The sequence below is a fragment of the Sarcophilus harrisii genome, chromosome 6 (assembly GCF_902635505.1).
Source record: "Sarcophilus harrisii chromosome 6, mSarHar1.11, whole genome shotgun sequence".
Classification (NCBI taxonomy): Eukaryota; Metazoa; Chordata; class Mammalia; order Dasyuromorphia; family Dasyuridae; genus Sarcophilus; species Sarcophilus harrisii.
The window spans coordinates 145,371,531-145,398,640 of NC_045431.1; the positions used below are offsets into that span (position 1 = coordinate 145,371,531).

The 27,110-nt window shown below is 34.8% G+C and overlaps 1 protein-coding gene across 1 annotated transcript; it reads left to right on the top strand.

Annotated features, from left to right (window-relative positions):
- On the top strand, positions 1-27,110 carry LOC111721308 (sel1-repeat-containing protein YbeT-like). The gene is made up of 5 exons (XM_023505759.2): positions 1-123; positions 17,552-17,693; positions 17,838-17,883; positions 24,810-24,896; positions 26,963-27,110. The coding sequence occupies exons 1-5, from the start codon at positions 1-3 to the stop codon at positions 27,051-27,053; spliced, it is 489 nt and encodes a 162-aa protein (XP_023361527.1). The 3' UTR covers positions 27,054-27,110.

Sequence of the window (27,110 nt, forward strand, 5' to 3'; positions counted from 1 at the left end):
ATGATGCCTTCACTACTTCAAAAACGTAAAGGAAGGGCCCAGGCAAGAAACAGGGAATTTTTCAGAGCACGGATGTCACAGGGGACCAAGAAGCACACTCCTGTTCCATGGAGTAAATGTGAGGTAAGTTTACAATTACAGGCCTTCAAAAGCAGACTGTGAATTTCAGAGAGATGAGGATCTAAATGTAAATTCTCTCTATCATGCATTATTTACATACTGCCTTCCAGTGATCCTTCACTGGATTTTTTAAAATGGTTGAGTTGGAATGAGATGATTGAGGCCACTTCCAATGATCTTGTGATGAAGAGAACCATCTACACCCAGAGAAAGGACTATGGAAATTGAGTGTGGATCACAATATAACATTTTCACTCCTTTTGTTGTTGTTTGCTTGCATTTTGTTTTCTTCTCATTTTTTTCCTTTTTGATCTGATTTTTCTTGTGCAGCAAGATTACTGTATAAATCTGTATACATATATTGAATTTAACATATATTTTTAATATGTTTAACATATATTGGATTACTTGCCAACTAGGGGAGGGGGTGGGGAGAAGGAGGTGCTATAAACAAAGACTACAAAAGATATAGATATCTACTCAATAATTATTCATTTAATGAACAGGATATGAAAAAAAAACAATTTAATGAATAGAATCCTACTTTCAAAATTTGCACATGACATATTCCTATTCCTCTGAAGTTAATTGTACATTCTCTTTTTTGATATTGTTGTTCAGTCATGTCTAACTCTTAATGACTCCATTTTGTTTTGTTTTGTTTTGTTTTTGGCAGAGATGCTTGAGAATTTGCCATTTCCTTCTCCAGCTCATTTTGCAGGAGGCAAACACAACTAAGCGAGTTGCCCAGGATCACATGAGTAGTAAGTTTCTGAAGTAAGTTTTAACTCAGAAAGATGAATCTTCCTGACTCTATATAGCACTTTATCCACTACACAACCTACTTGCCCCAGCAGCTCTTTCTCTGACTTGATCTTTTAAATCATTGATCCATAGTTTTAGGTGTAGATGGCACTAGCATTTGGGGGATGAGAGTTAGGCAATCCTTCATATAGAAGTTAGTTTACAAATTATCTAAGTTGAACTGCAAACTGAGGTAGTGGGATACAGCAAATAGATAACTAACCTATCTGTGTTTGAGTTAAGCTCCTGACACACAGGTGAGACCCTGGGAAGTAAGTCACTTAATCATTCAGTGGCCTGGGCAACTCTTGTAAGACTAAATTGCAGAGAAACAGATACAAACCCTCATTGGTACAGGGAATTTTCTCATTGGAAATTCCCTATACCATTGAATTACTGAGTTAAAATAATAGCCAAAGCTCCTTATAGTATTGATGAATGTTATTGTGGAGCTGTTTTCAGTCATGCCCAATTGTTCGCAATACAACTCTTCCTGATCCCATTTAAAATAGCAGAGTAGTTTCCTATTTCCTTCCCTAGATCATTTTACATATGAAGAAATGAGGCAAACAGGGTTAACTGACTCATTTAAGATCATACTACTGTTAAGAGCCTAAGGCTGGATTTGTACTCATGAAGAGAAATCTTCCTGAGTCCAAACCTAGTGCTCTGTCTACTATGTCACTTGACTGCCTCAAATAGATGAATAAAAAATGCCAAATAATTTCTTAATTATTTTTGAGGGTGAAATGAAGAAAGCTTTATTAATCAAAAGCTGAAAAGGACTAAACCATTTTGTACAGACAGGAAATTCAGATATTCTTTAATGATAGCTATTACATATTTTATATTTGATGATATCATTTAAATTTCCTAATGATATCAATTAGATTTCTGACCCGTTTATGTCTCACATATACACATGTGCAAATTTAAAGATAAAAGAGATAAAAGAAAACTTAAAGATATCCAGTCCAACTCTCATTTTATAAATAAAGCCCAGAGAATTTTACTTACTCAAAGTCACATTCTTTGGCCATAGCATCATTTATAGGACAAAAAGAAGTACCAAGAAAAGCTGAGAACTGCTCAATGAGAAAGATTACTTTAAAGAACCTGACCTGCTTGGATATTCCTTAGGGATTCCGGTTATTATACAACCCAGTTTATGTAGTAGAATTAAAATATTTTCAAAAAGGGACTACAATTACATCTCAAGTACTAATAGTAGATAGTAATACTTATGTAAAGTCTTGGTTTTTGCCTTATAGATATGCTCTGTTAGGTGGCACCATAAAGCACAGAGTGCTAGGTCTAGAGTCAGGAAAAAATCTGACTTCAGAAACTTAATAGATAAGTGACTGGGCAAGTCATTTAACTCTATTTGCCTCAGTTTCCTCATCATAAAATGAGCTGGAAAAGGAAATGGAAAACGTCTAATATCTGCCGAGAATAAACCAAATAGGGTCTCAAATTCCCTATGGCTATTGTCTGGCTTCCTTCAAATACCAAATAAAATTCTTCCCTCTAAAAAAACCCTTCCTCATCTCCCTTAATATCACTGCCTTTTTTCAGTTAAGTATTTCCAATGTATCCTTTATATATCCCCTTTATCCTTTATATATCTCCTTTGTTGCTTATATATTGTCATCTGTTAGGCTGTGATCTTGAGAACAGGGACTGCCTTTTTCCGTTTTGTTGTATTGCCAATACATAGCACAGTGTATAGTGTATAGTAAGCATTTAATAAAAATTTTAAAGCTTAATTTGATTTAAATATTATTATTATTATTAAATTTGGAGTCAGAGGATTTGAGTTCTAATCTTAGTTCTTTTTACCATTTCTATGTTTACCATGCCTACCATTCTGTTTACCAGACAACACCTTAGAAAATCTTTATGATTCTGTGACAGACCTACATTAAAACTTGGGAACATGAGATTTGCTTTTCTGGGCCACCTAAAATCTCAAAAAAAAAAAAAAAAATAAAGATAGTTATCCTTTTCTATAGAGTTCTCAAGACTTAAAAATAACGAATCGATGTATGGAATTTATCTATCTATCCACACCATATACATGCACACACATATACATACCAGATAGGTGTCTTAGTGTTGGGCCTGGAATCAGAAAGACCTGAGTTCAAATCCAGCCTCAAACACTTAATAGCCATATGATCCTGGACAAGTTACTTAGTCCTGTTTGCCTCAGTTTCTTCATCTATAAAAATGATCTGGAGAAGAAAATGGCAAACCATTTCAGTATCTTTGTGAAGAAAACATCGAATGGGATCATGAAGAATTGGACAAAACTGAATGATATCAATCTCTCTCTCTCTATATATACATACATATATATATATATATATATATATATATATATATATATAAATTTAAATGTTTACAGTCATTAGGGGGGGATGTTTTCCTTGAATATACATATCTGTTAAAAGATATTTTTTCTTTTCTTTATTTTTCCCAATGGGATGAGAGTAAAAAAGATAGAAAGTAGATTTCTGTTAAATAAAAAATATAGAAAGATAGTGTGTGTGTGTATGTATGTACTTCAAATGTCAAATGCTGCATACACTTTCAGATGAGGTTCCCGTGTTTTATTTAATTGTAATAGTTTTATTATAAGGGGCTTACAATGTGGATATAATCTGTAAATATATGTAATGTAAAAACAAAAGACACCAATAAATCTGAAAGTGCTTTTCCCCATCTATTTCCCCTCCCCTCCTCAAAAAAGGAAAAAATAACTAATTAAGACTGACCTGTGCATTTTAGATACAAAAAGATTATCTGTTAACTTTTAATTCAATTATGATGTATCTGGATAGTTGAGAACTGGATAGTAAGGTTACACAAAGAAGTTTCCTTTTTCCATACCTTGACCAAAGGAGCCTCAAGATTGCTTTTGGGATACTATTGATTTTGAATGATTGCTAGAGGAACTTGTTCTTTCTTAATGGGCAATATTCCATGAACTCATTATCTTTCTGCTAACCGTGGTTGAAAACAAATAAATGAAACTACTTGTACTTTCGCTTTAAAGCCTGAATTCTATGGGTTAAGCTTCTCAGTAAAAGGAAATCATCCTGACTCATTGTTTTCATTGTCTCATTTAAGGCTTCATTTGTGCTTTGAGTAAATGGTCTTCAGTCAAGTGAAAAAACATGGATAAAAGCAGATTGAGCTGATAGTTTCCCACCTTCCAGTCTGTGCAAAGTACTGATAAAGGTGTAGGAGTAACTTGTCTGCAATGGAGCCCTTATCAGTCATACTTCAGCTGTAATAGATCACTTGTAGTCCAAGAGTGTTTATGCTGTATCCCTATAATCTTGGCAATTGCTAACATTTCAAATTTACCAGGAAAGCATCCCCACTAGGAAAGTACACTGATAGATAGGGGGCCATCCAAAATAATAAAAGAGTCTAGAAATTATGCAATGTGTGGAATTGTTAATGGCATTGGGGTTTTTTAATTCAGAGAAGAGACAGCTAAGGAGAGAAATAAACACTGTCTTCAAATATTTAAAAAGAAGTGATGTATTCATGCATTTAGTGCAGGAAGCAGAATTACAACCAAAAGATAAGAGTTACAAGAAGACAGATTAGGTAGAATTAGAGCAAATGGGTAGACATTATAAGAAGATATTTTGGGCTAATATCAGAAAGAAACTTTATACTCAATAGATCTAGAATCTAGACAGAACTATAGAAGCTACATGTTTCAGAATTCTTATTTTATAGATGAGGAAATCAAAAACTGGGGTCAATGAAGAAACTCATTATCAACATTGGTGAGAGTGGGATTCTGACTCCAGAGTCACTAGGTGGATAGATCATTTATTGTGTGCCAGGCACTGTGCTAAGTCTGAGAATATAGATATAAGCAAGCAAGATAATCTTCCTCCCTAAGGAGTTTACATTCTAAAGATAGCAGCAAACAGAAGAGGGTGGTTGGAAAGAAGGGAAGCAGGATATGCTGGAGCCAGCTCTAATAGTTATTGAGAGTCAATTATTAATTTTTTTGTAAGAACATTTTACACTTAAGAAAATGGCAACGGCTACAGATCAGAGATTAATTTGTTGTTTTCTTGATTGTCTAGGCTGAGCAGTTAGGTACAGAAATGGTTAGAGTAACATTGGGAATCATGGAGACTCAATATGTGTGATTGTGGATAAGTCACTTAACCTCTGCCTGCCTCAGTAAAATGGAGATAATAAAAATACCTATATCCCAAGGTTGTTGTGAGGATCAAATGAGATATTAATTGTAAAGTGGTGTATAGTGTAGTGTCCTGTATATAGTATTACATAAATTTTAGCTATTGTTATTATTGGTGTTATTATTATTATTTTATTAGTTTTTTAGTTTTATTTTTTATCATAACGTTTATATACAAAACATATACATGGCTAATTTTTCAACATTGACCCTTGCAAAAACTTCTGTTTTAACTTTTCCTCTCCTTTTCCCCACCCCCTTACCTAGATGACAGGTAGTCCCATACATGTTAAATGTTAAAGTGGTACTATTATTATTATGAATGATGGAAAAATTAATAATGCAAGGTGTGCTCTTTTTTTCTTCCTTTGGAGAATCTGTTAGTAAACATTTGCCAGCACTCCACTGAATGAGGTTATGTTATTAACAGTTTGGTGAAGAGATTGCAGCAAGGTAGTGTGGAGGGCAACATCCCAAGAAAATAAAGATGAAATCTCACTTTTTCACAACAGTGGGACCCAGGATGAATGCAAACATGTTTATGAGGTCTGAGGGGAAAGCTTTATTATTGACTTGAATGTTTAATGGAAGAAGTTTAGACTGGAGACCATCAAAAGTGAAATTCTGGAGTCCTTCCTAAAATTGTGGTTCTGAGAAGGGACTCATCAATGGGATTTCCCAGGATGACAGAGGGGGTTTTTTGTTGTTATTGTTTGTAGTTCAGTTCTGACTCTCTGTGATCCTCTTTTGAGGTTTTCTTCAAAAAGATACTGTAGTGGTTTGCCATTTCCTTGTCCAGCTTATTTGACAAGCGAGGAAACTGAGGCAAAAAGGGTTAAGTGATTTGTCCAGTGTCACTCAGGCTAGTGTCTGAAAGATGAGTCTCCCTGACTCCAGGTATGGGACTCTATTCACTAAGCTATCAGTGGAGTAAGGGAAGATAAGTAGTAGGAACAAAGTTGAGGTGAGAGAAATAGAGTTACTCTTTTCAGTTGCATTTCTAGATTTAACTTCCACAATTTACTATTTCCTAAATCCACTCATGAGGTTCCCCTTTCCCATTAGTGAGTTCTTCCCAGAAACTCATCCATTCTTGATTGTCCAGACTTATATTTCCACCATCTACTTTGTTCTGTCCTGCCCCACTCCCCTCACTTTTCAGCTCTTTCCTTACGTCAATTATTTTCCATTAGAATGTAAACTCCTTAAATTCCTCTTTTCCCTAATTCATAACTCTAGCTCTTAACTCAGTGCTAGACATAATTTAAGCACTTAATAAATGCTTGTTAAGGGACTAAGACTCTAGCAAGCTCTCCAACAATTAGTGTTATTATTAGAATGGGCAGTTTTATATGGTAACAAACTCTCTGGAGGTGCTTACAGAATGGCCTATGTCCTTTACCACCAGGATCCTTTCCCTAATCAATATATTAACTAAGCAGTATATTAGAACCAAAATTCAGGAATCTTGCCATATGTGCCTTTCACCCCAGGCTCTAAGAAGTGGATTCACCATTGAGTCCTGGTCACATCTATTTCTCTAGATTAAGTGTCAGAGAAAGAGGGAACCATTGTGACCCCATTTTAGCTCCTATGGATAAATTTATCTGCAGGATCAAATCTCTGGTGCCGTTCTTTAATTGAGGATAAGTTGTCCAGCTTCTTCCTATGTCTCTTCCTCTGTCTTCCAGAAGTTTCTGGTTGAGAATATGTGCTAAAGAAACTTCTTAGCTTTTACTCATTTGCCAAAAACCAGCTTTCTTCTTTTTCTTTCTTCTTTTTTATTTTCTTTTTAACTTTCTGATACTCACCCAAGAATTCCCCTTAACATGTCTGACCTATAACACTAGTTGGGACACCGTAGCTTATAAACCCTGGAAAAAGGTTTTTTTGAAATGCTAGCCACTGCCTCTAATCAGAATTGCTCTGAGGGTGCATAGAGAATAAAAGCTAGGAGTGTGAACACCTATCTAATACCCAGGTAGAGACTAAAGGCTTGATATGAATCTCATGTCCTTTGGTTTTTCTAATCTGATCTTATAAACTGAGCCAGACTTGATAGGTATCCATCAGAGGAAAAAAAAAATGCTTTCATATTCATGCACTAGATGAGTGGGTGGACTCTATGGTCCCCTTCTGATTTCAGTTACTATCAAAAAGGGGGAGGAATTCTATTTCAATAGAGTATCAATCAATAAACTTTATTAAGCTCCTACTATCAGCCAGGCACTGTGCTAAAATGCTGGGGATACAAAAAAGATAAAAACTAACTAAACAAAAAAAAAAAGTCCTTGCCTTTAAAAAGCTGTCTAATGGGGAGACAACATGCAAATATGTGCAAGTTATATTGTAATGCCGGAGAAACTGAGGCAGGAGAGAGATTAGAGAGTTTTTAATAGTTTATTAATTGGTGAGTATAATTGACTGGACAGGACTCTCGTCTCAAATTATCCAGATAGAGATAAAGATATACTGGGACCAAGGAAACCATGTTGGTCCCAGGGCTGTCATCTCAAAGAATGAAGCAGCCAAGAATGGGTGTATCTCAGGACCTTAAATATTCTTTAGACAAAGAAGGTAAAAAAGGCGGGAAGGCCTCTGTCAGGTTGGGGGGGAGACCATAAATCCTAAAAGCCCAGAGACAGGATGTCTGAATACCCAGAGATAAAGATGTCAGTGAGGTATCTTGGAATATTTTAGAGGGATATTGTAAATTCTTGAGGATAGGGGAGGGTCAGGAGTTCTGCTTTCTTGTTTATCTTGCTAGCAATATATAACCTTAGAGTAAATGGTCCCCAGTCTTAATGGACTAGAGTGGGTTTTTACGACTAAGGGGATTTAACAGAACAGCTAAGGAAACTGAGACAAAGGAAACTAGTTCAGGGGAAACCAAGTCAGAACAGTTAAAGAGAACTGTGGCATAACAATATATAGGGAAAATAGGAAATAATTAACCCAGGGAAGGTTAGAATCAAGGGGTTGGGGGAGGCTTCCTGTAGATGGTGGAATTTTATTTGGGATGTAAAGATAAACAGGAAAGTGGAATTTTATTTGGGAGGTAAAGATAAAGATGGAAAGGTCACTAATTGGAATGGAGGATGGAGAGTCCTAGTCATAGAAAGCTGACATAGAAAATGTCTGGAACAGAGAGATAGAGTATCTTGTTTGTGGAACAGCCATGAGCTGGTGTTACTGATTCCAAGAGTACCTGTCTGAGACCAGGGTGTATGAAGACTAGAAAGGTAGGAGTGAAGTGGGAGGGGAAACTGTTCCCTTTACTGAAACTGTGCTCCCTTTAAGATTATCACTAAACTGTGTTGTGTCCCCATTCTGATCTCAGAGATCATGATCTTCCAGGCTTCAAGGAGTCTAGAGAAGGCCCATCTTCCCAGGATAAGAGAAGCAATACTATTCAAGGGCAAATCAACGCCCATAGATCTTTTTGAAATTCTAAATTCTCATTCAATTGAGAAATCCTGGTCTGATCAACTCAGGCTGTCCCAGCCGCCCACCAAAATACCCATATAATAAACTTTCTTCAGCTAAACTCCTTGCAGAAGGCCCAAGCAATTTGCTAGGACCCTGCCCACTGATTCTCAGTGTAAAATTCCATTTCCCCAATAGGATTCTGCTATTATAGAAGTCAGTCTTTTAGCAAACTGGTTTCTATCCAACAATAAACTTTCATTTTGCAATTAATAATTCAGGAATAAGTGAATTCTTTCACTTTAAACCTATGGATAATTAAAAGGGGATTTTTTTTTTAACAACTCCCTTTTGCCACTAACCTCATCACCACCAGGAATTGAGGGGATCCAAACCTCATCAAGAGGATATTAGGTTTTGACTTTGAATGCCAAACTGAACATTTTGCAATCACTCCTGGAGGTAACAGGAAATCATTGGAATTTATTGAGTAATGGGAATCAAAAGCAGGAGACTCTCAGATCTACTACTAACTTTCTGGATGATCGCCAAGTCATTTCCACTCTGATCCTCAGTTTCCTTATCTGTACATCCCAACATCACTGTGTTGTGATTCACAGTATCATCCAAATAGAAATATCTACAGGCATGAATGACAGATAGATTTTGGTAATTTTATTCTTGTTCTTTGGTAACATTGTTCTTGTTAGTCAAGAGAGGCTTGATCTTGCAAGTCTCTATATTTTCTAGCCTTCTCTAGACTTTGGGGTTTAACTTGGTTTTTAGAGCTATGATTAGACACTGGCGATATCTTAGGAGTCTGTTTATAACTAGAATTCTAAGAAGGGATTATGGCAGTCAGCAGTTACTTTTACTTGGTAGCCAGCCCACTACAGCAGAACATTAGACATTTAATGACAGCCATCAAGATCTGGAATTTCTTCTATTGATTGGGGACTGAGGTGAGAAATAACCTTTATTTATAAGTGTGAATTTTGAAGGGAAGCCACTCATTATTTAGAAACAGAGACACAAATTTTTTTTTGTTGTTATTGAGTGCTAACTGCATCTGAATCATGTATAGTATATGAGCATCTAGTACCTCCCCAGACTAAATCAAAAACATTCTAGATTAGGAAGCTACTTTTAGTCTTACAGAAGGCAGAAGCAAAATTATATTTGCAAAAAAGTCAACAAGTATTTATTTAGTACAAATTATGTATCAGGCACTACGGTAAGTGCAGAGAACACAAAGAAAGACAAAATATAACCCCTGATCTTAAGGAGGGGGGAAACATGCAAACCACTAAGCATAAATGAGATAAATGCCAGATGCATTGGGGATAATCTTGTAGGGAGGCACTAAGATTTAGGAGGCCTAGGAAAGTTTTATTACAGAAGGTAGAGATAAGGAAGGAGAAAGTTCTAAGCGTTGGAGACAATTAGGGAAAATGCCTGGGAGAAGGGGAAAGGAAACAGATTTTTTAAAAATTCTACTATGTGCCAAGCACAGAGCCAAATGCTTTACAAATATTATCTCACTTGAAGATAATAATAATAATAACATTCTTATAGCACTGTGCTGAGCACTTCATAAATATTATCTCATTTGATAATGATAAGAAGAATAATAGCTAACATTTATATGATACTTAATAGGTGTGAGGCATTGTGCTAAGCACTTTACAAATATTATCTAATTTGATCCTTACAAAAACTCTGGTTTCTTGTACTATTATCATCTCCATTTTACAGTTCAGAAACCTGAGGTAGGCAAAGATTAAGTGACTTATCCAAGATGACACAGTGCATGAGAGTAGATTTGATCCTGGAGATGATAGGGAGCTACTGTAATTTACTGAATAGAGCCTGGGGGTGACACTCAGACCTTAGATTTAGGAAAGTCACTCTGGGAGCTGAGTGAAGGATGGATATTGAAATAGTCCAGGTGAGGATGTACTGTACCAAGGCAGTGCTAGTATTAGAGGAAAGAAGATATCTATTTTCACTCCTCTATCTTAATAGCTTCAGCCCGTTTTGGGGGGAGAAAAATCTTAGAATAAGACTTTATCGACAGCATCTTTGAATCTGGTTTGTATTTCCAAAAGTAGAGAGGAAAACCAAATATCTTTCCAGTTTTGAACCCAAGTTTTTTTTTTTTTTTTTCAGCTATTTCATTAAGTAAACATAAGTTCCTTGAAGGCAGGGACTATATCCCTTTGTATTTATATCACAAAGTAGGTCACCTAAAAACAGTAAAAAAAACATTTATTAAATGTCCACTATATGCCAAATACTGAGCTAAGGTCCCATAAGGGCTGCTGGGCCTTGTTCCACTGTATTGAAGCCCATTATGTATGGTCTCTTTCTTTTAGATATGTGAGCTTGAAGGGACTGTCTAGCTTTTTTTTTTTTTTATTGGTATCACCAGATTATCACCAGCCTTTGTTTCTTATGGTTCTTGTCTCTAGAGATTTATTCAACCACCCCCTCTGACTTAGCAAAATACTTTGCGCAGAGTAAACCCTTAAGAACTTTTCCACTGATTCATTCCCTCAAAAGATGAGCTTATGGATCACTAAAGCACTGTTGGTAGAATTGTGAACTGATCCAACCATTCCAGAGAGCAATTCAGAACTATGTCCAAAGGGTTAGAAGCCTGTGTATACGCTTTGATTCAGCAACAGCACTGGTCTATATCCTAAAGATATTTTTAAAAAGATAAAAGGACCAATTTGTACAAAAACATTTCTAGCAGCTATTTTTGTGGTGGATAAGAATTGGAAATCTGAGTGATACACAGCAATTTGGGAATGACTAAACAAGTTGTGGTATATGATTATAATGGAAAATGATTATACTATTAGAAATCACAAGCAGGATGATTTCAGAAAAACCTGGAAAGACTTATGTGGACTGATGCAAATCAAAATGAGCAAAACCAGGTAATATTGTTTGATAAAGAATGACTAGGCTATTTTCAAACAATGATCCAAGACAATACCAAAGGATTAAAGATGAAGCATACTATCTGTCTATAAAGAAAGAATGGTATTGTTTGAATACAGAATGAAGCATGCTACTTTTCACTTTCTTTCATTCTTTTTCTTTTATTCAATTCTTCCTATGCAATGACTAATATGGAAATGTTTTTCATGATTGCACATGTATAATCAATATCAGATTTCTTATTATACTAGGGAGAGAGAGGGAGGGCTAGAATTTGGAACTCAATATTTTTTATATGAATGTTAATAATTGTCACACTGTGTAATTGGGGGGAAATTTAAAAAATATATTTTAACAATATGACAAAAAAGGAGCCTCAAATTCCCTCTACTGGGAATGGAGGTAGTGGATGAACATGGGGGAATGAGGTATAAAGAGAACAAGGAAAAGGGTGTTACCAGGTCTTAGTTGTTATAATAACATAATTTTGCTAATGACTGCCCTTTTTTTTCATGATTTTTTAGAAATCAAGACCTTTCAGTATTGACCGTTCTCAAAAAGATTTTACAGAAGTGATCAAACATATGAACATGAAGCTACTAATATCTTTTAAGCTTCTTGCTTTTGTGAGTGTGTTGTTGTGTTCTTGATCTTTACTACTGTTTTATAATTCTTCCCCAAAATATTTTAAAAAGCAACCCTCTTATCCCTTACATGATGCATCTGATATTCAATATATCCAAAACAGAACTTATCATTCACTCCAAATTCCTCTTTTCTAATTTTTTTAAAATCATAATTCAGGGCATTGTCACTCTCTCAATGACCCAAGCTCCCAAAGTTCTCCTCACTCTCACTTACTCATATATCTGTTCATTGTCAAATCTTATAATTACTATTTATACAATTTTTTTGGTATATTTTTTCCTTTCCACTCACAATACCATCTTAGTTCACACCTTCATAATTTTCAACTTATAATACTTTTGTCTTTCTTTGTATCCCTTGCATTCTGATCATCTAGTGGGAGTGGGGAGAAACCCCAGGTCATCAAAAGGACCCAGTTAAGCTCAAACGGGGCCACCACCCTGCTTTTTTACCCTTTACCCCCCAAAAAAGCACAGCAGGGGGACAGAATTTACTTGTGGCACAAAGTCCCAATTCGGGAAACAAAACTAAAGAGAAAAATAAATTGATAAAAAGACATGCCAGCATCAAAACTTTTTGCAAATTCCATAATAATAACAAGCAGACTCATAGAAGAAAAACAATTATTTTTCCATGAGGACAAGAGCACCTAGGGAAGTGAAATACTGTTATCAGAGGTTCCTCAATCTTCCCTCTTCTCTAAAACAAAGGAGGGATGAACACACGTGCACACACACATAGTGTTTTATGAGGAACACATAAAATAACAGGAAATCACATGATTTTAAAAAGGTTAAAAATTGAGGGAAGAGAATAACAAGGAGGGAATAGTCACAATCAAAATAAACATCTTGATCCTTAATAAAAAGATTAAAAGGGGAAAAAAAAGAACTAGTACCTAAGGGGTTGCCTTAGATTGTCTCTTAAACAATTGGAGATTCGCTGAAAAAATTGTGGCATATGAATGTAATGTAAAATATAATTTCTCCATAAAAAGATGAAAGTGATGGTTTCAGAGAATCCTCAGTAGTATAAATTGATACAGAATGAAATAAATAGAACCAGAAGAGCAATTTATATAAGCACAATAATTTTGAAGGACTTAAGAATTCTGATCAAAGTAATGATGATTATGTCTGCAGAGTTATTTATGAAGAAGCAACATTCAGTTCCTAAATGGAAAGGTGATGGATACAAAGTGAAGAGAAATATATTTTAAAAAATCCAAAAAAACCAAAACCCATGACCACTGTTTGGATTTGTTTTGTTTGATATGCTTATATTTGTTACAATTTCTTTTTTTTTAGACTTTCTGAAACATTGTGTTCTACATTGAAAAATTTTAGACAAGAGGAAGGCAAATAAATAGTAAAAAGACTCAAGCTGGTGCCATAGGAGGACTAGATGAAAAAATTGGGGATGTTTAACCTAGAGAAGAGAATTCAGTAAGAATATAATAACAGCCTTCAAGAATGTGAAGGACTTTACAAACCAAATATGGCACTGATATCTAAACCAGGAAGAGCAAAAACAGACAAAGAAAATTGTAGACCAATTTCCCTAATGAATATTAGTGCAAAAATTTTAAATAAAATTCCCAAGGAGATTTTGACCAGGTGATATTTATTCTAGAAACTTATATCTAGTAAAATATTAAGAAAGCAATCAGCATGACTGACTATATCAATAACAAAAACAGCAAGTCAATAGATTCAGAAAAGCTTTTGACAAAATCCAACTTTTATTCCTCTTAAAAACATGAGAAAGCATAGGAATAAATGGAGCTGGCTTTAAAATGGTGATAGCCAAGCTATCTGTAATGGGGATAAGCTAGAAAGTTTCTTAATAAGAGTACAGGTGAAGCAAGAATGCCCATTATTACCAATATTAATCAATATTGTACTAGAATTTTTAGTTACAACAATAAAAAGAAAAAGAAATGGAAGAAATTTGCATAAACAATAAAGAAACAAAAGGATCCCTCTTTGAAGATGATATGATTACATACTTAGAGAATCTGAGAGGATCATCTAAAAATTAGTTGAAATAATTAACTTCAGCAAAATTGAAGGATATAAAATAGACCCACGTAAATTATAGGTTTTCTATATATTATCAACTAAGTCCAGCAGGAAGATACAGAAAGAGAAATTCCATTTAAAATAACTGCAGACAATATAAAATACTTGGGAGTCTATCTGCTAAGGTCCATCCAGGAACTGTCTGAAGATAATTACAAAACAACTTTCACACAAAGATCTCACCAATTGGAGAACTATTAATTGCTTATGTATAGGTTGTCAATATAATAAAAACAATAATTTTACTTACATTAATTTACTTATTCAGTGCTTTACCAATTGAATTATCAAAAAGTTATTTTATAGAGCAAGAAAAAATAGCATCAAAATTCATCTGGAAAAATTAAAGCTAAACATTATCAAGGGAATCAATGAAAAAAACTGTGAAGGAAGGTGATCAGGCAGTACCAGATTTCAAGCTGTATTACAAAGTGGTAAACATCAAAACAATACCAGAATATAGAAATAGAGTGGTGGATCCATGGAATAGATTAGGTGCACAACACATAGTAGTAAGTGATCACAGCAATCTAGCATTTGATAAACCCAAAGATCTAAGCTTTTGGGATAATAATTCACTCTTTGACAAAAGTTACTGAAAAAACTGGAAAGCAGTTTGGCAGAAACTAAGTATAAACCAATATCTTACACTATATAACAAGGTAAAGTCAAAATGGGTGGATAATTTAGACATAAAAAAGTAATGTCATAAGCAAATTAGGGGGACATCAAAAATTTCTCAGATTTATGAATAAGGGAAGAATTTATGACCAAAAAAATAGAGCTATGGGATATGAAATGAATAATTTTGATTTTATTAAATTTAAAAGTTTTTGAACAAACAAAATCAATGCAGCCAATATTGGAAGAAAATAATTGGGAAATAATTTTCATAGTAAATTTCTTTGATAAAATTCATTTCTCAAGTATATAAAGAATAGAGTTAAATTTATAAGCATACAAGTCATTCCCCAATTGAAAAGTGGCCAAAGGATATGAAGTTGTAGTTTTCAGAAGAAGAAATTAAAAATATGTATGGTCCTATTAAAAAAGCTTTAAATCACTATTGACTAGAGAAATGGAAATTAAAACAACTCAGAAATACCACCTTATGCTATCAGGTTGACTAAGATGACAGAAAAAGAAAATGACAAATGTTGGAGGGAATATGGAAAAATTAGGTCCCTAATGAATTGTTGATGAGTTGTGAACTGATCCAACTATTTTAAAAGACATTTTTTATTAAAACATTTTATTTACAAAGCATATGCATAGGTAATTTTTGCAATATTAACCCTTGCAAAACCTTTTGTTCCAAATTTTCCTCTCCCCTAATTGTCAGGTAGTCCAATACATGTTAAATATGTTGAAATACATGTTAAATGCAACATATGTATACATATTTATACAGTTATCTTGCTGTACAAGAAAAATCATATCAAGAAGGAAGAAAAAACTGAAAAAGAAAACAAAATGCAAGCAAACAACAACTGAAATAGTGAAAATACTATGTTGTCTTCCACACTCAGTTCCCATAGTCCTTTCTCTGGGTATAGATGGCTCTCTTCATCACTGAACAATTGGAACTGGTTTTGTTTTGTTTCAGATATTTCTCTCTCATTGTTGAATCCTTTCATTGTTGAAGAGAGCCACGTCCATCAGAATTGATCATTATATAGTCTTCTTGTTGCCATGTATAACGATCTCTTGGTTCTGCTCATTTCATTTAGCATCAGTTCATGTAGCCTCTCTGAAATCATCCTGCTGGTCATTTCTTACAGAACAATAGTATTCCATAGCATTCATATATCATGATTTTTTAAGCCATTCTCCAATTGATGGGCAGCCACTCAGATTCCAGTTTCTTGCCCTACAAAGAGGGCTGCCACAAATATTCTTGCACATACAGATCTCTTTCCCTCCTTTAAGATCTCTTTGGGATATAAGCCCAGTAGAAACACTCCTGGATCAAAGGGTATGCACAGTTTGATAACTTTTTTAGCATAGCTGATCCAACTATTTTAAAGAACAATTTGGAACTATGCCCCAAAAGCTATATAAAACTGCACGCCCTTTAACTCAGTAACCACTATTAGGTCTGTATCTCAAAAAGATAACAGAAAAAGGAAAAAAAATACATACAAATTATTTATACCAACTCTTTTGGTGGTGTCAAAGAATTTTAAATGGAGATGATGTCCATCAGTTTAGAAATGGCTGAACAAATTGTGGAATATCATTGTGATGGAATACTATTTATTGTGTTTTGAGAAATGATGAGTAGAATGGTTTCAGAAAAAATCAAGGAAGACTAATATGAACTTAAGCATAATGAAGTGAGTAGAACCAGGAGAACACTGTACATAGTAACACTATATTGTACAATGATTAAATGTGAATGATTTAGCTAGTCTGATCAATGCAATGATACAAGACAATTTTGAAAAATGCTATCCATTCTCACAGAAAGAGCAGATAGAGTCTGAATGTAAATTGAAGTGTTGTTTTTCTTTTCTTTCTTTGGGGGGGGAGGATAAGGAGTTGTGTTTTCTTTAGAAACATGGCTAGTATGGAAAAATATTTTGTATGACTTCACTGTATAATCTGTATCAAATTGCTTGCCTTCTGAAGGAGAGGGGAGGAGAGTGAGAGAAAGAATTTGGAACTCAAAATTTAAAAACAGTGCCAAAATTCTTTTTACCTGTAATTGAGCAATATTTAATGAAATATATATGTATACGTGTATACACACACACACACACACACACACACACACACACACACACAGAAAATGTGATGGACTGTAATGTGAAAGCAGTATTACTCTTGCTTGGCTCAATTGGCAAAATTAGTTACAGCAGGTAGATATTGCAAGAAGAAAGATTTAGTCTTAATATAAAGAAAAACTTCATAATGATTAAAGCAAGTGGAATGAGTTGCCAAAGGAGATAGTGGATGTCAGTCACAGATGGCTTCAAGTAAAGTTAGATAATCATTAGTTGAGTATTTTGTAAAGGGGTTTCTTTTTCAGGGATGCTAGTTGTACTCTGAGGTCTTTTCTAACTCTGATTCTGTGTTGTTTTTATGTCCTCCAGAATATAAAATCCACTTTCTGATTTTCTGCATTTGAACATTCTGAATCTTTTATTACTATTATTGAGTCTTTTCAGTTGTATCCAACTCTGTGACTCTATTAGGATTTTCTTGACAGAGATACTGGAGTAGCTTGCCATGTCCTTTTCCATCTAATTCTTTCTTTAATCACCTTCTTCTTTCCGTCTTTTTGTAGGTACTGATTATAATGGGTTCCCTGGTCTTCCTGCTTTACATCTGGCAGTATTATGAAAATTTCCATTTCCAGGTGGTTCACATGTATGCCCATTTGGGGTACCCTAATGCCCAGCACATCTTAGGACAGAGATATCTGAAAGGTAAACCCCTGGACCCAGTTAGAGCATAGTCTGTCTTGGTTAGGAGTTAATCACAAATGTACAGCTAAGGATGAAGATTTGAGTAACAAGCAGTTTAATTTAATTTATCTTTCTTTTTGTCATTTATTTTGCTTTTTTCTTCAGGAGCTGGTGTAGTCAAGAATGAAGAGATGGCAATGCACTGGTTTAGGTAAGAAATTCTTAGTTTGTTATGACACTGGATTTCAAGAGACTATTTTTTAAAATGAAAATTAAACTCCCTTGTGGGCCTTTTTAGGAAACAGTAAGACCTTCCCAATCCTCAAATGAGTCTAGTTTACTGTTTTTCTTATAGTCTTGATTTCATCTCCCTTTTTATCCTTCTTGAGGAAAAATAAAAAGTGCATTTTAAAATTGGTGATACAAAGAAAGCAGACAATTAATTTTGTATAGTTAGTTATTCTCTGTATTTGAGAAAATCTAGATAAATTCAGATAAATAAAGCAAACAACAGCTAACAAATCTAACACTAATATCTATCTACCACTTAAGATTAAGCAGCTTCCTCACAATAGCTCTACAAAATATGTATTGAAAATATCATTGTCACCATTTTGCAGATGAGGAAATTTAGACTTATGGCTGTTAAGTAACTTGCTTAGGGTCAAACAGTAAGGGTTAGAGCATTATAATTTTAATTATAACATGTACTGTTCTAGCTAAACAAAACAATCAAGTACTCAGAAATATTGGTCTAGCTAGAATGTCAGACCTATTGAACCTGTTAATATCCTGGACAATTATCTGGAAATTGTACATTTTAATACTAACAGAAAAATGTAGATGAAGTCTCTTTATGGTTCAAATATATATCCGATCTGATTTTGCCCAATAAAGCAAATACCTGTTTTCACAGTCTTGATTCTGCATAATTCTCTGCTGTGGCTATCTAGAATTGGTCTTTGGAGCTCTTTTGTCCAAAAACAATGGCTTGTTTTAGGAAAATTATAATGGAAAGATGAGAAAAACTTTGGAGACACATACCTGGCTCATGGAAACTCTCTTCTCATGCTCCTCTTGAAGAGTAGTGGATGAAAATAAAAAAGCTTTCAAGACACCAGGAGCACTGCCAGCATGGAGACAGGTGGTAGGGAACAAATAGAATTTAGGGTATGTGGGCATACAACAAAAATAGTTTAAAGACAGCTTAAGGACTGTCCAGACTCATTTAACATAGAGAATAGTCCACATTTGTTAGATGTAAGAAGTTCCAAATGTTGTAATGTTTCCATCATGTTGAGTTTTAAGGATTGCTATTCAATGATTATGTAAGACTCCTCAGCTTTAGGGACTCAGATTCTTTTAAAACTTGAAATGAGTTTAGACAACTTAGAGCAAATTGTTTCCACCTGCGGTTTTTTAGATAGATAAGATCCCTAATCTTACTCAGATGTTCTCATTCTTCCTTTTAGTGTATGGTTTGCTGGGGAGAAAAAGCAAATCATCAGTGAAAAAATAAGAAGTCCATTCCCATCTTCTAGTTTACAGTGTAATACTCAGTATGAATTATTTTATTTGAAGGATTGGAATTTTAAAATTTTCTTTTACCACAGAATCATAAGATTTCAGAACTGAAAAGGACTTTTGAGATCACCTGTTTCAGAGTGCTTATTTTCTGGAGAGTTCCATTTGGCCACTTGCCCAGAGCAACATAGTTCATGAGTGGTAGAGACAGGATTGACTCCCAAATCTTATTCCATTATTCTTCTGACTTTAAATCCATTGCTTTTTCCATAATACCATTCTGCTTTTACATAGTTTTGCTATGAGGACCTCTGCTTCCTTTCTTTCTTTTTTTTTTTTCCTTTTTCTCTTTTAAATAACATTTTATCTTTTCTAATTATATATACACATTCATTTTTAAAATAAAATTTTGAGTTTCAAATTTCTTTCCTTCTTTTCCCTCCTCCTCTAAGGTGGTGAGCAATTTGATATAGTTTATATATGCACAATCATGTAAAACATAATTCTATGTTAGTCATTCTTGTGAAAGAAGAAACATAACCAGAGGATTTTAAAAAACAATGAAAAAAATAAAGGTGAAAATAATATGCTTTGATCTTCATTCAGACTTCAATTCATTGTATGGATATAGTTAGCATTTTTCATCATGAGTCTTTTGGAATTGTCTTAGATCATTGTCTTGCTGAGAAGAGCTAAGTCAGTCATAGTTGATCATCCTGGATTCTTTCTAATAGAGCTTGATTGTTTAGAAAAGGAGAGATATTCATTGGCCAGTAGGAAGGTGGAGTTAGGCCATTTAACAAACCAGGCAAAAAGGGACTTTCATTTGCCATTTTAAAAGAATCTCCATTTCAATATGGCTACTCCTATTTTGAGAAGAGAGCTGTAGGCTTTGGAGAAGAATTGAGAAAAGTACCTGCTTCCTTTCTTGGCAGAACTAAAGTGTCTATGAATACAAAATGCCACATGTACCATCAGACCAAGTTAACTTGTTTATTGGTTTTATTAATCTGATTTAATCCTCTTTTATTTTAAGAATCTTTGTTATAAATTGGAACAAGAGCTTTGGCAATTGTTAATGCTGTAAAGTTACCCATGTATATATCCTGTAAATAAAAGGCTATTAAATTAAAAAAAAAAAAAAAAAAAAAAAGAATCTTTGTTATAAGGGATGTCTTGTCCATTGGGAAAAGGGAGGGATATATGAGGAAATTAAGGCGATGTCAAAATAAATATCAATAAAAAAACTTTAAAAGGAGTTAAAATTGTCTCTTGTCAAAATTCTCTGCATGGTTATCTCTGTACTAATAGAGAGAATGAGCCCCATGTGTCGAGGGTCCTCCCCAGTGACTAGGGGATCATGTACTGCAAAGTCTTGCCTTTGTGTATCTTGAAGAAAAGCAGAAGAGACCTAGATATCTCTATCCTGTTTTCTGCCCCATACTTTTTCAAGGAAGATTTTCATTCCTGCTAAGAGGGGAAGCAGAAAGTTGGAGGTTGAGACCATATATATCCATATATCTCTGTCTGTCTGTCTATCTAATCTATTTATCTATCTATTTATATATAGAGAAAGAGAGGGATACAAGGTTAAAAGTATATCTGTCTCCTCCCTTGAATAAAATTAGTCTAATGTCTTTGATCAGTTTTGAATTAATTTTGATTTTTTAGTTACTTTGAGGGGGACCCTCAAGCTCTATATCTAAGATGAGTCTTTTCCTACCTAATACCAATTCTACAATGAAAAGAGATATAGCAAAGAAACCCACTTATCCAAATCATAGTGAAATGGAAATTTGAAAAGGTATACATAGGAGAAAATATACCAGACAATACAGAGAAAAGGAATTAGTGGAATAACTAAGCTAAAAGGTTCTGGATCTCACTCAATGTGAAGGATTTCACAGTCTCAAGATTAGCAAACTGGAAATAAGGATGTGATGGAGAATGCTAGCTCCTCTCATGTCTTTCCAGAATCTTTTCCTTCATAAATCCCAAGTGGGATTGGTCTTTTCCACCTTCCCTTTTGAAGCTAAAAGTTGACTAGAAGATTGAAGAAGAATTTTGTTTGGAGAGACCCAAAGGATCCAGTTGAAGTCTGGAGTTTTCTGGTATCTCACCAATTCCTCTTAATTCCTTATATTGGGCAGGAAATTCATCTCCACCAATAAAGAGTTTTATATCAATGGGCGTTAGTACAGGGTTACACTTCCTTATATAATTCCTGTTCTGCTTTCTATTGTAGTTACAGGAGGAAAACCACATAAGAGTAAGTTTATCATAGCATGTAACATTTGTGGTTCTGTGAATTAGAATTCTATTTAAAAACATGCACTCAGATGGCTGCAGATTTTATATAGTTTTATAACATGAAAGAGCAGCTTTTATTACATACTACTTGTGTGTTCTAAGTCACATTATTTGAACTGTCTGGGCTTTAATATTCTCATTTGTATGTAAGATCCCTTTCTTTGGGTGTGTATAGTTCTCCTCAAGTTATTTCTCTCTTTTTAAAAAAATATTTTGTTTTTAATTTATGTAATAAAAGAAGTAACTTCCCCCTATGCCCTTGTGAGCAAGCATGTGCACACAGTATACAGAATCATAAGATTTTTTTTATCTTTTTTAAGGAGTTGCTCAAGTTTACTTTGGGCAGGAATGTGCCAAAATGGCACAGGCTTTGAAAATGATAGAAGTTTGGGGATGAAGTGGGAGTAGAAGTGGGGAGTGGAACTAAGTGACCTTTAAGGCTCCACCTATCACAAAGTCTATAGTCATTTGGTGCTATAAAGAATGGAGGAAGGGAATACGAATTTTTAAAGCACCTACTATGTGTTAGGTACCTTACAAATATCATTTTATGATCTTTGCAACAACCCTGGAAAGTAAGTATAATAACTATATTTTATAGTTAGGAGAAATTGAGATGAGGTGATTTACCCATGGTCACACAGCTAGTAAGTATCCCAAACTAAACTCAATTCTTCTTGATTTCAGGCTAGAGCTATTGTCACTGTATCACCTAACTGTCTCTACAAAGCAGAGAGTACTTAGACTCCTGTTTAAAGAAGCTGGTGATTTGGGATTTATGCCATTTAGGGGAGGGGGTGGGGGGGGTAAGAGGTGAAAAATTGGAACAAGAGGTTTGGCAATTGTTAATGCTGTAAAGTTACCCATGTATATATCCTGTAAATAAAAGGCTATTAAATTTAAAAAAAAAAATAAAGAAGCTGGTGATTTGGGATTTAAAGAATAATTTCCCTATTTTAGGAACAAATAGGTGATTTTGGGGGTGAGGTGTGGTAGAATAAAACTAAGAATAAAACTTAGACAAGAATAAAACTTGTCTAATGGACAAGAACATGAATTCACTGCTGTTGAAGCTATGAATTTATTCATCTTTTCTGGCAAACAATTAAGGAATATACAAGAAAGGCTATGCTTTTTATATTCTTTGACCCAGAGATACACTTCCTCAGATTATACCTCAGACTTATATGTACAAAAATATTCATAGCAGCATTATGAATTACTGATAAAAAATACTTGAATCAAAATGCAGCCCCAGTAACTGAGGAGTGATGGAACAAAAATTAGCTTTTATGTATCATGGAATCTTTTGTCAGAGGTGGGCTAGATAGCTGAACTGGGAAGCAGAAAAACCTGGACTGAGGATCTGCTTTTAAGTCTTTTGAACAATACACCCAGTGATTACACTGGAGGAAATGAGGACAGCAGTAAAAAGGCAAGGAACCTGGGTGCAAACCCAAAAGACAATGCTGGGGCTATATTATCATTTAAAGTGATTTCCTTCCTTTGAAAATAGCTGGTATTTACTTACATTATCTTATTCCTGTCTCAGTAGTTGTATTATCACCTTTTTCAGTGTAGGTGTCTCACAAGGATCTATCCTGGACCCTCTCTCTTTTCTCTATAATCTCTCTTTTGGTGATCTCAGCAGCATCCATAGATTCCAATAATCATCTCTGTGTGGATTTATGACATCAGTAGAGACCATTAATTCAAATAACTGGATCCTGGGAGTGGGGGGGTCATATATTGGCAAAGAAAAACCACATATTACCTATGTTCTGTTTTATTTTTATTTATTTTGTTAAATATTTTTCAGCTACATTTTAATCTAATTCAGGTTACACTTCAAGTATTGTGGGCTGAGGGTTTAATACCTCTGATGGAGATGATTCCCAGGTCTACCTGTACAGTCTTAGTCTCTTTCCTGAGTTGCAACCTAGTAGCACCAATTGTTTCTTGGACATTTTTAACCAATCAATCAACTAACTGCTAATCAGATGCTTCTTATGTGTCAGATACTGTGCTAAGTATTGGAGTTACAAATATTTAGAAAGAAAGAAAAAAAGAAAGAAAGAGAGAGAGAGAAAGAAAAAAGAGACAATCCCTATTCTCAAGGAATTTAAATTCTATTGATAAGACATCAAATACCTATATCATTATTTAGTATATAGTATTCCTTCAAACCCATCCCTCTTTCCAACTTCATCATTTCTATCAAGGATAGCATCATCCTTTCTGTCATGAAAATTCTAAACCTGGAGGTTAATGAGGTAAACCTGTGGGAACTATTGAGATGAGAGAGAGAGAGAGAGAGAGAGAGAGAGAGAGAGAGAGAGAGAGAGAGAGAGAGAGAGAAGCAGAGAGAGACAGAGAAACAGAGAGACACACAGAGAAGGAGGGAGGGAGAGAAAAGGAGGGAGAGAGGAAAGAAAGGAGGAAGGGAGAGAGGAAGAGAGAGGAGTGGGGTGGGGAGGGAAGGAGAGAGGGAGGAAGAGAGTCAAACTTTTGAATGTACAAACAGGGCAGGATAGAGATGATGAACCTACAAGGAAAGGAAACAATCAATCCCACAATATAGAGAATTGAGAGAGAGTAGTGTCACTAATACCTAGAAGGGCATGAGAATCCAGGAGGTGAGGGTAGCCAACTGTGACAGACCCTGCAAAAAGATCAGGCAAAAGGCTTATGACTGAGAAAAGTGTATCAGTAAAAATTAATAGTTTTGGAGATAGTGGTTTCAGTTGAGGAGTGGTGAAGAGAGATTCAGATTATAAGGGACTGAGAAATAAAGGACAATGAGAAAGTAGAGGCAAGAATTATAGGCAGCTTCTTTTAGGAGTTAAAATATTTGCCTAGATTTATATTCATTCTAGATTTAGAAATTTTCTTCTTCTTTTTAGGATTTTTTAAAAAAAATGTTTTATTTTTAATTTATGAAATGAAACAAGCATTTCCACAGCATAGTATAAGAAACTTTTTTCTTAAATACTCCCTTCCCCAACTCATTTAAATTATTGATGGGCATGTGTGTATGTTTAACATTTCAAAAAACTAAAATGTACAAGTTTGGCACCTTGATAAAACTAGCCTGTGAATTTTTGACTGATTTATTTCTAGTAAAGATAGTATCACTTATTGGTTCCCTCCTTACTTTGAATAATTCTGCTTTGATTTAACCAATCAATCAATTAACTGCTAATCAAATGCTTTCCTTCCCGTTATTTCCTTTGGTAATTTTGTTTTTTCTTCTTTATTTTTTTCTAATTACTAGCTCTTTTATCTGTTCCCCTTCTCTTTCAGAAAAGCCTCCCAGCAGGGTCACCCTCATTCTTCCTTTAACCTGGCAGTTTGGAAGCTAAAAAACAGAACTCTGGCACTTGAAGAAGGGTAATCAAATTACTCATCCTGTTCTGTTCAATTGAAATTTCATTTCTTCTGAACTTGCCCTCACTTGTAATTGGTGATTGATGGGAAGTAAGGCAATACACATGTAACATGTAACAGTCCCTATCCCATCTTCTTTTTCATTGGGATAAGTTCTGGTCTACAATTCTTGAAAATTAACTTCATGGTTGGGAGGGAGGGAGGGAAGAATGAAGCAGTGAGAGTCTGTGAACCTCAGCTCACACAAGGGTAAAATAGGATGCTGTACCTTTTACCTGTATTTGTAACTTCTCCTTAAGGAGTTGGAGTTGAGTAGGTTTCTTTAAAGAGACCACATTTCAACATAATCTTGTACAAACGGAATTTTATAGGTAAGAAGATAGTAAGCATTCTCCTTTGCCCTTCCCTCTCTCCTCCAACTCTATCTCTCAGAGGATGTGTTCCTTCCTTATCTTAAAATAATATATGGTGCCGTTCATCTTCACCTTGGATTCTGCTTTCTTTAATTCTTTTTCTTTTTCTGTTCTTCTGAGCAGGGTTTTTGAGCTGATTTTTGGACTACAACTTTTTTTCTTAGCCATTTCTTGCGTGACTAAGCAGAGATAATAAATAGCTGTCTATTAAGGAGGACTTTTCATTGTTGTTCATCTTTCATTTTTTGGAGACGACTGGTGTAATCATGTAATGATTAACTTGCTTGTGAATTGGATTTAAGTAAGGCAGAGTTGCTCAGTCATCAGCCTCATTCTCTGTTCCTGACTTATTGAAGTCAGTGGCAGAAAAAAATTGGAGAGGGCTGGTGATGACCCAGGATGCAGGAGATGGCGTCTGTATCTTTAATGTCTGACCAAGCTCTAAGAGTTTTATAGTTCTTGCTTCAGCTGCCTTCAAGACCGTTGGAATACTTTGGTATTCTCATCCTCCCATTCTACTAGGGAAAAAGTCTTCACATTTTTAGTTGTCCCTTTCTAACTGGGGGTCACAAAGAAAGCATCTGTGGGCACTCATGACTATTGTGAGGAGTGGATCTATATCCTTTTGTTAAATATTTTGGCTGGGAAATAATTCCCACTATAGATAGCGAAATAGTTGGAGTCAAATAATATAAAGCTGTTTTCAAAGAATTGGCACCATGACACCTTGGAATCTCTAAGACCATTTCAGAAGTGTTTGTTGGATCGGGATATATTGCCACTATCACAACCAGGTTCCTGTTTTGTTTTTACATGTAACTCCCAGCAGACATTGGGGAATAAGGTAGCCTGAGCTGTCAGTCATCTGGCTTAGCCATCAGACCTCCTGAACATGTTCCCCTTCCTTCTTGTGGGCAGGACTGTTTAGTAACCAAATCCCTTCAGACACACATGACTGTCCCTTTCCATTTTAGTGCAGGCATTCAGAATATTTGAAAAATTCTACCATTTTTTTATTAAGTCACCCTGTGGCTAGTGGCTTAGTTTATGATCTTTCAAAATATAACATAACTTTTGTGTGTGTGTGGTAATAATACACGCCCAAGTAATACTTAGCAATTTAACATCAATTAGGTTTTTTAAAAAAAAATTTATCAATTACAAAAAGAATCATTTACAAAGGAATATTTACTTGATAGATATTGCAAAATGAAAAGTACGTTTTCCTGAAATGTCTTGGGGACATGTTCTTGACCCTATACCTATATATAGGCTTATACCTATATATATGACCTTATATTCTATAAGATATATATGTATGTGTATGTGTATGTGTGTATATATATATATATATATATATATATATATCCTTCCAACCCTGGGAAAAATAGTTCAGCTTTAATGCAGTTCCTACATAACACTGACCCTGTGAATTTCACATCCAAAAGTTGAATGAGACATCTTTCACCCCAGGGGAATTGCATCAGCAGATTCTGCCGATTCCTACTTATTATTAGGACTATGCTCATTGTCTAGTCTTCCCATTACATTAATGAGGTGCATGCTTACACTTTTATTTCAAACTGAAAGGGATAAGGGGATGATTTTTTTCCCTGTTTCTCTGAACATCTCATTGACACTTTTTTTTTCTCCAAGGGAAGTAGAGATGCTTCTTGGTGTGGCTGCTGATCAGGGACTTCCAGAGGCCCAGGAACTATTGGAGAACCTTATTCAAGGGAAAAAATAAACCATCACTCCTAGAGATTACTGGGAGTTCTCACAAACCATAACCTAGGTCCTAAAT

Bases quoted from the DNA above. Each gene is read 5' to 3' on its own strand.
- LOC111721308 (XM_023505759.2), top strand. From the start codon at position 1: ATGATGCCTTCACTACTTCAAAAACGTAAAGGAAGGGCCCAGGCAAGA. The intron at 124-17,551 runs GTAAGTTTACAA...GTCTTTTTGTAG, and splicing joins TTCCATGGAGTAAATGTGAG to GTACTGATTATAATGGGTTC. The intron at 24,897-26,962 runs GTAATCAAATTA...TTTTTCTCCAAG, and splicing joins ACTCTGGCACTTGAAGAAGG to GGAAGTAGAGATGCTTCTTG.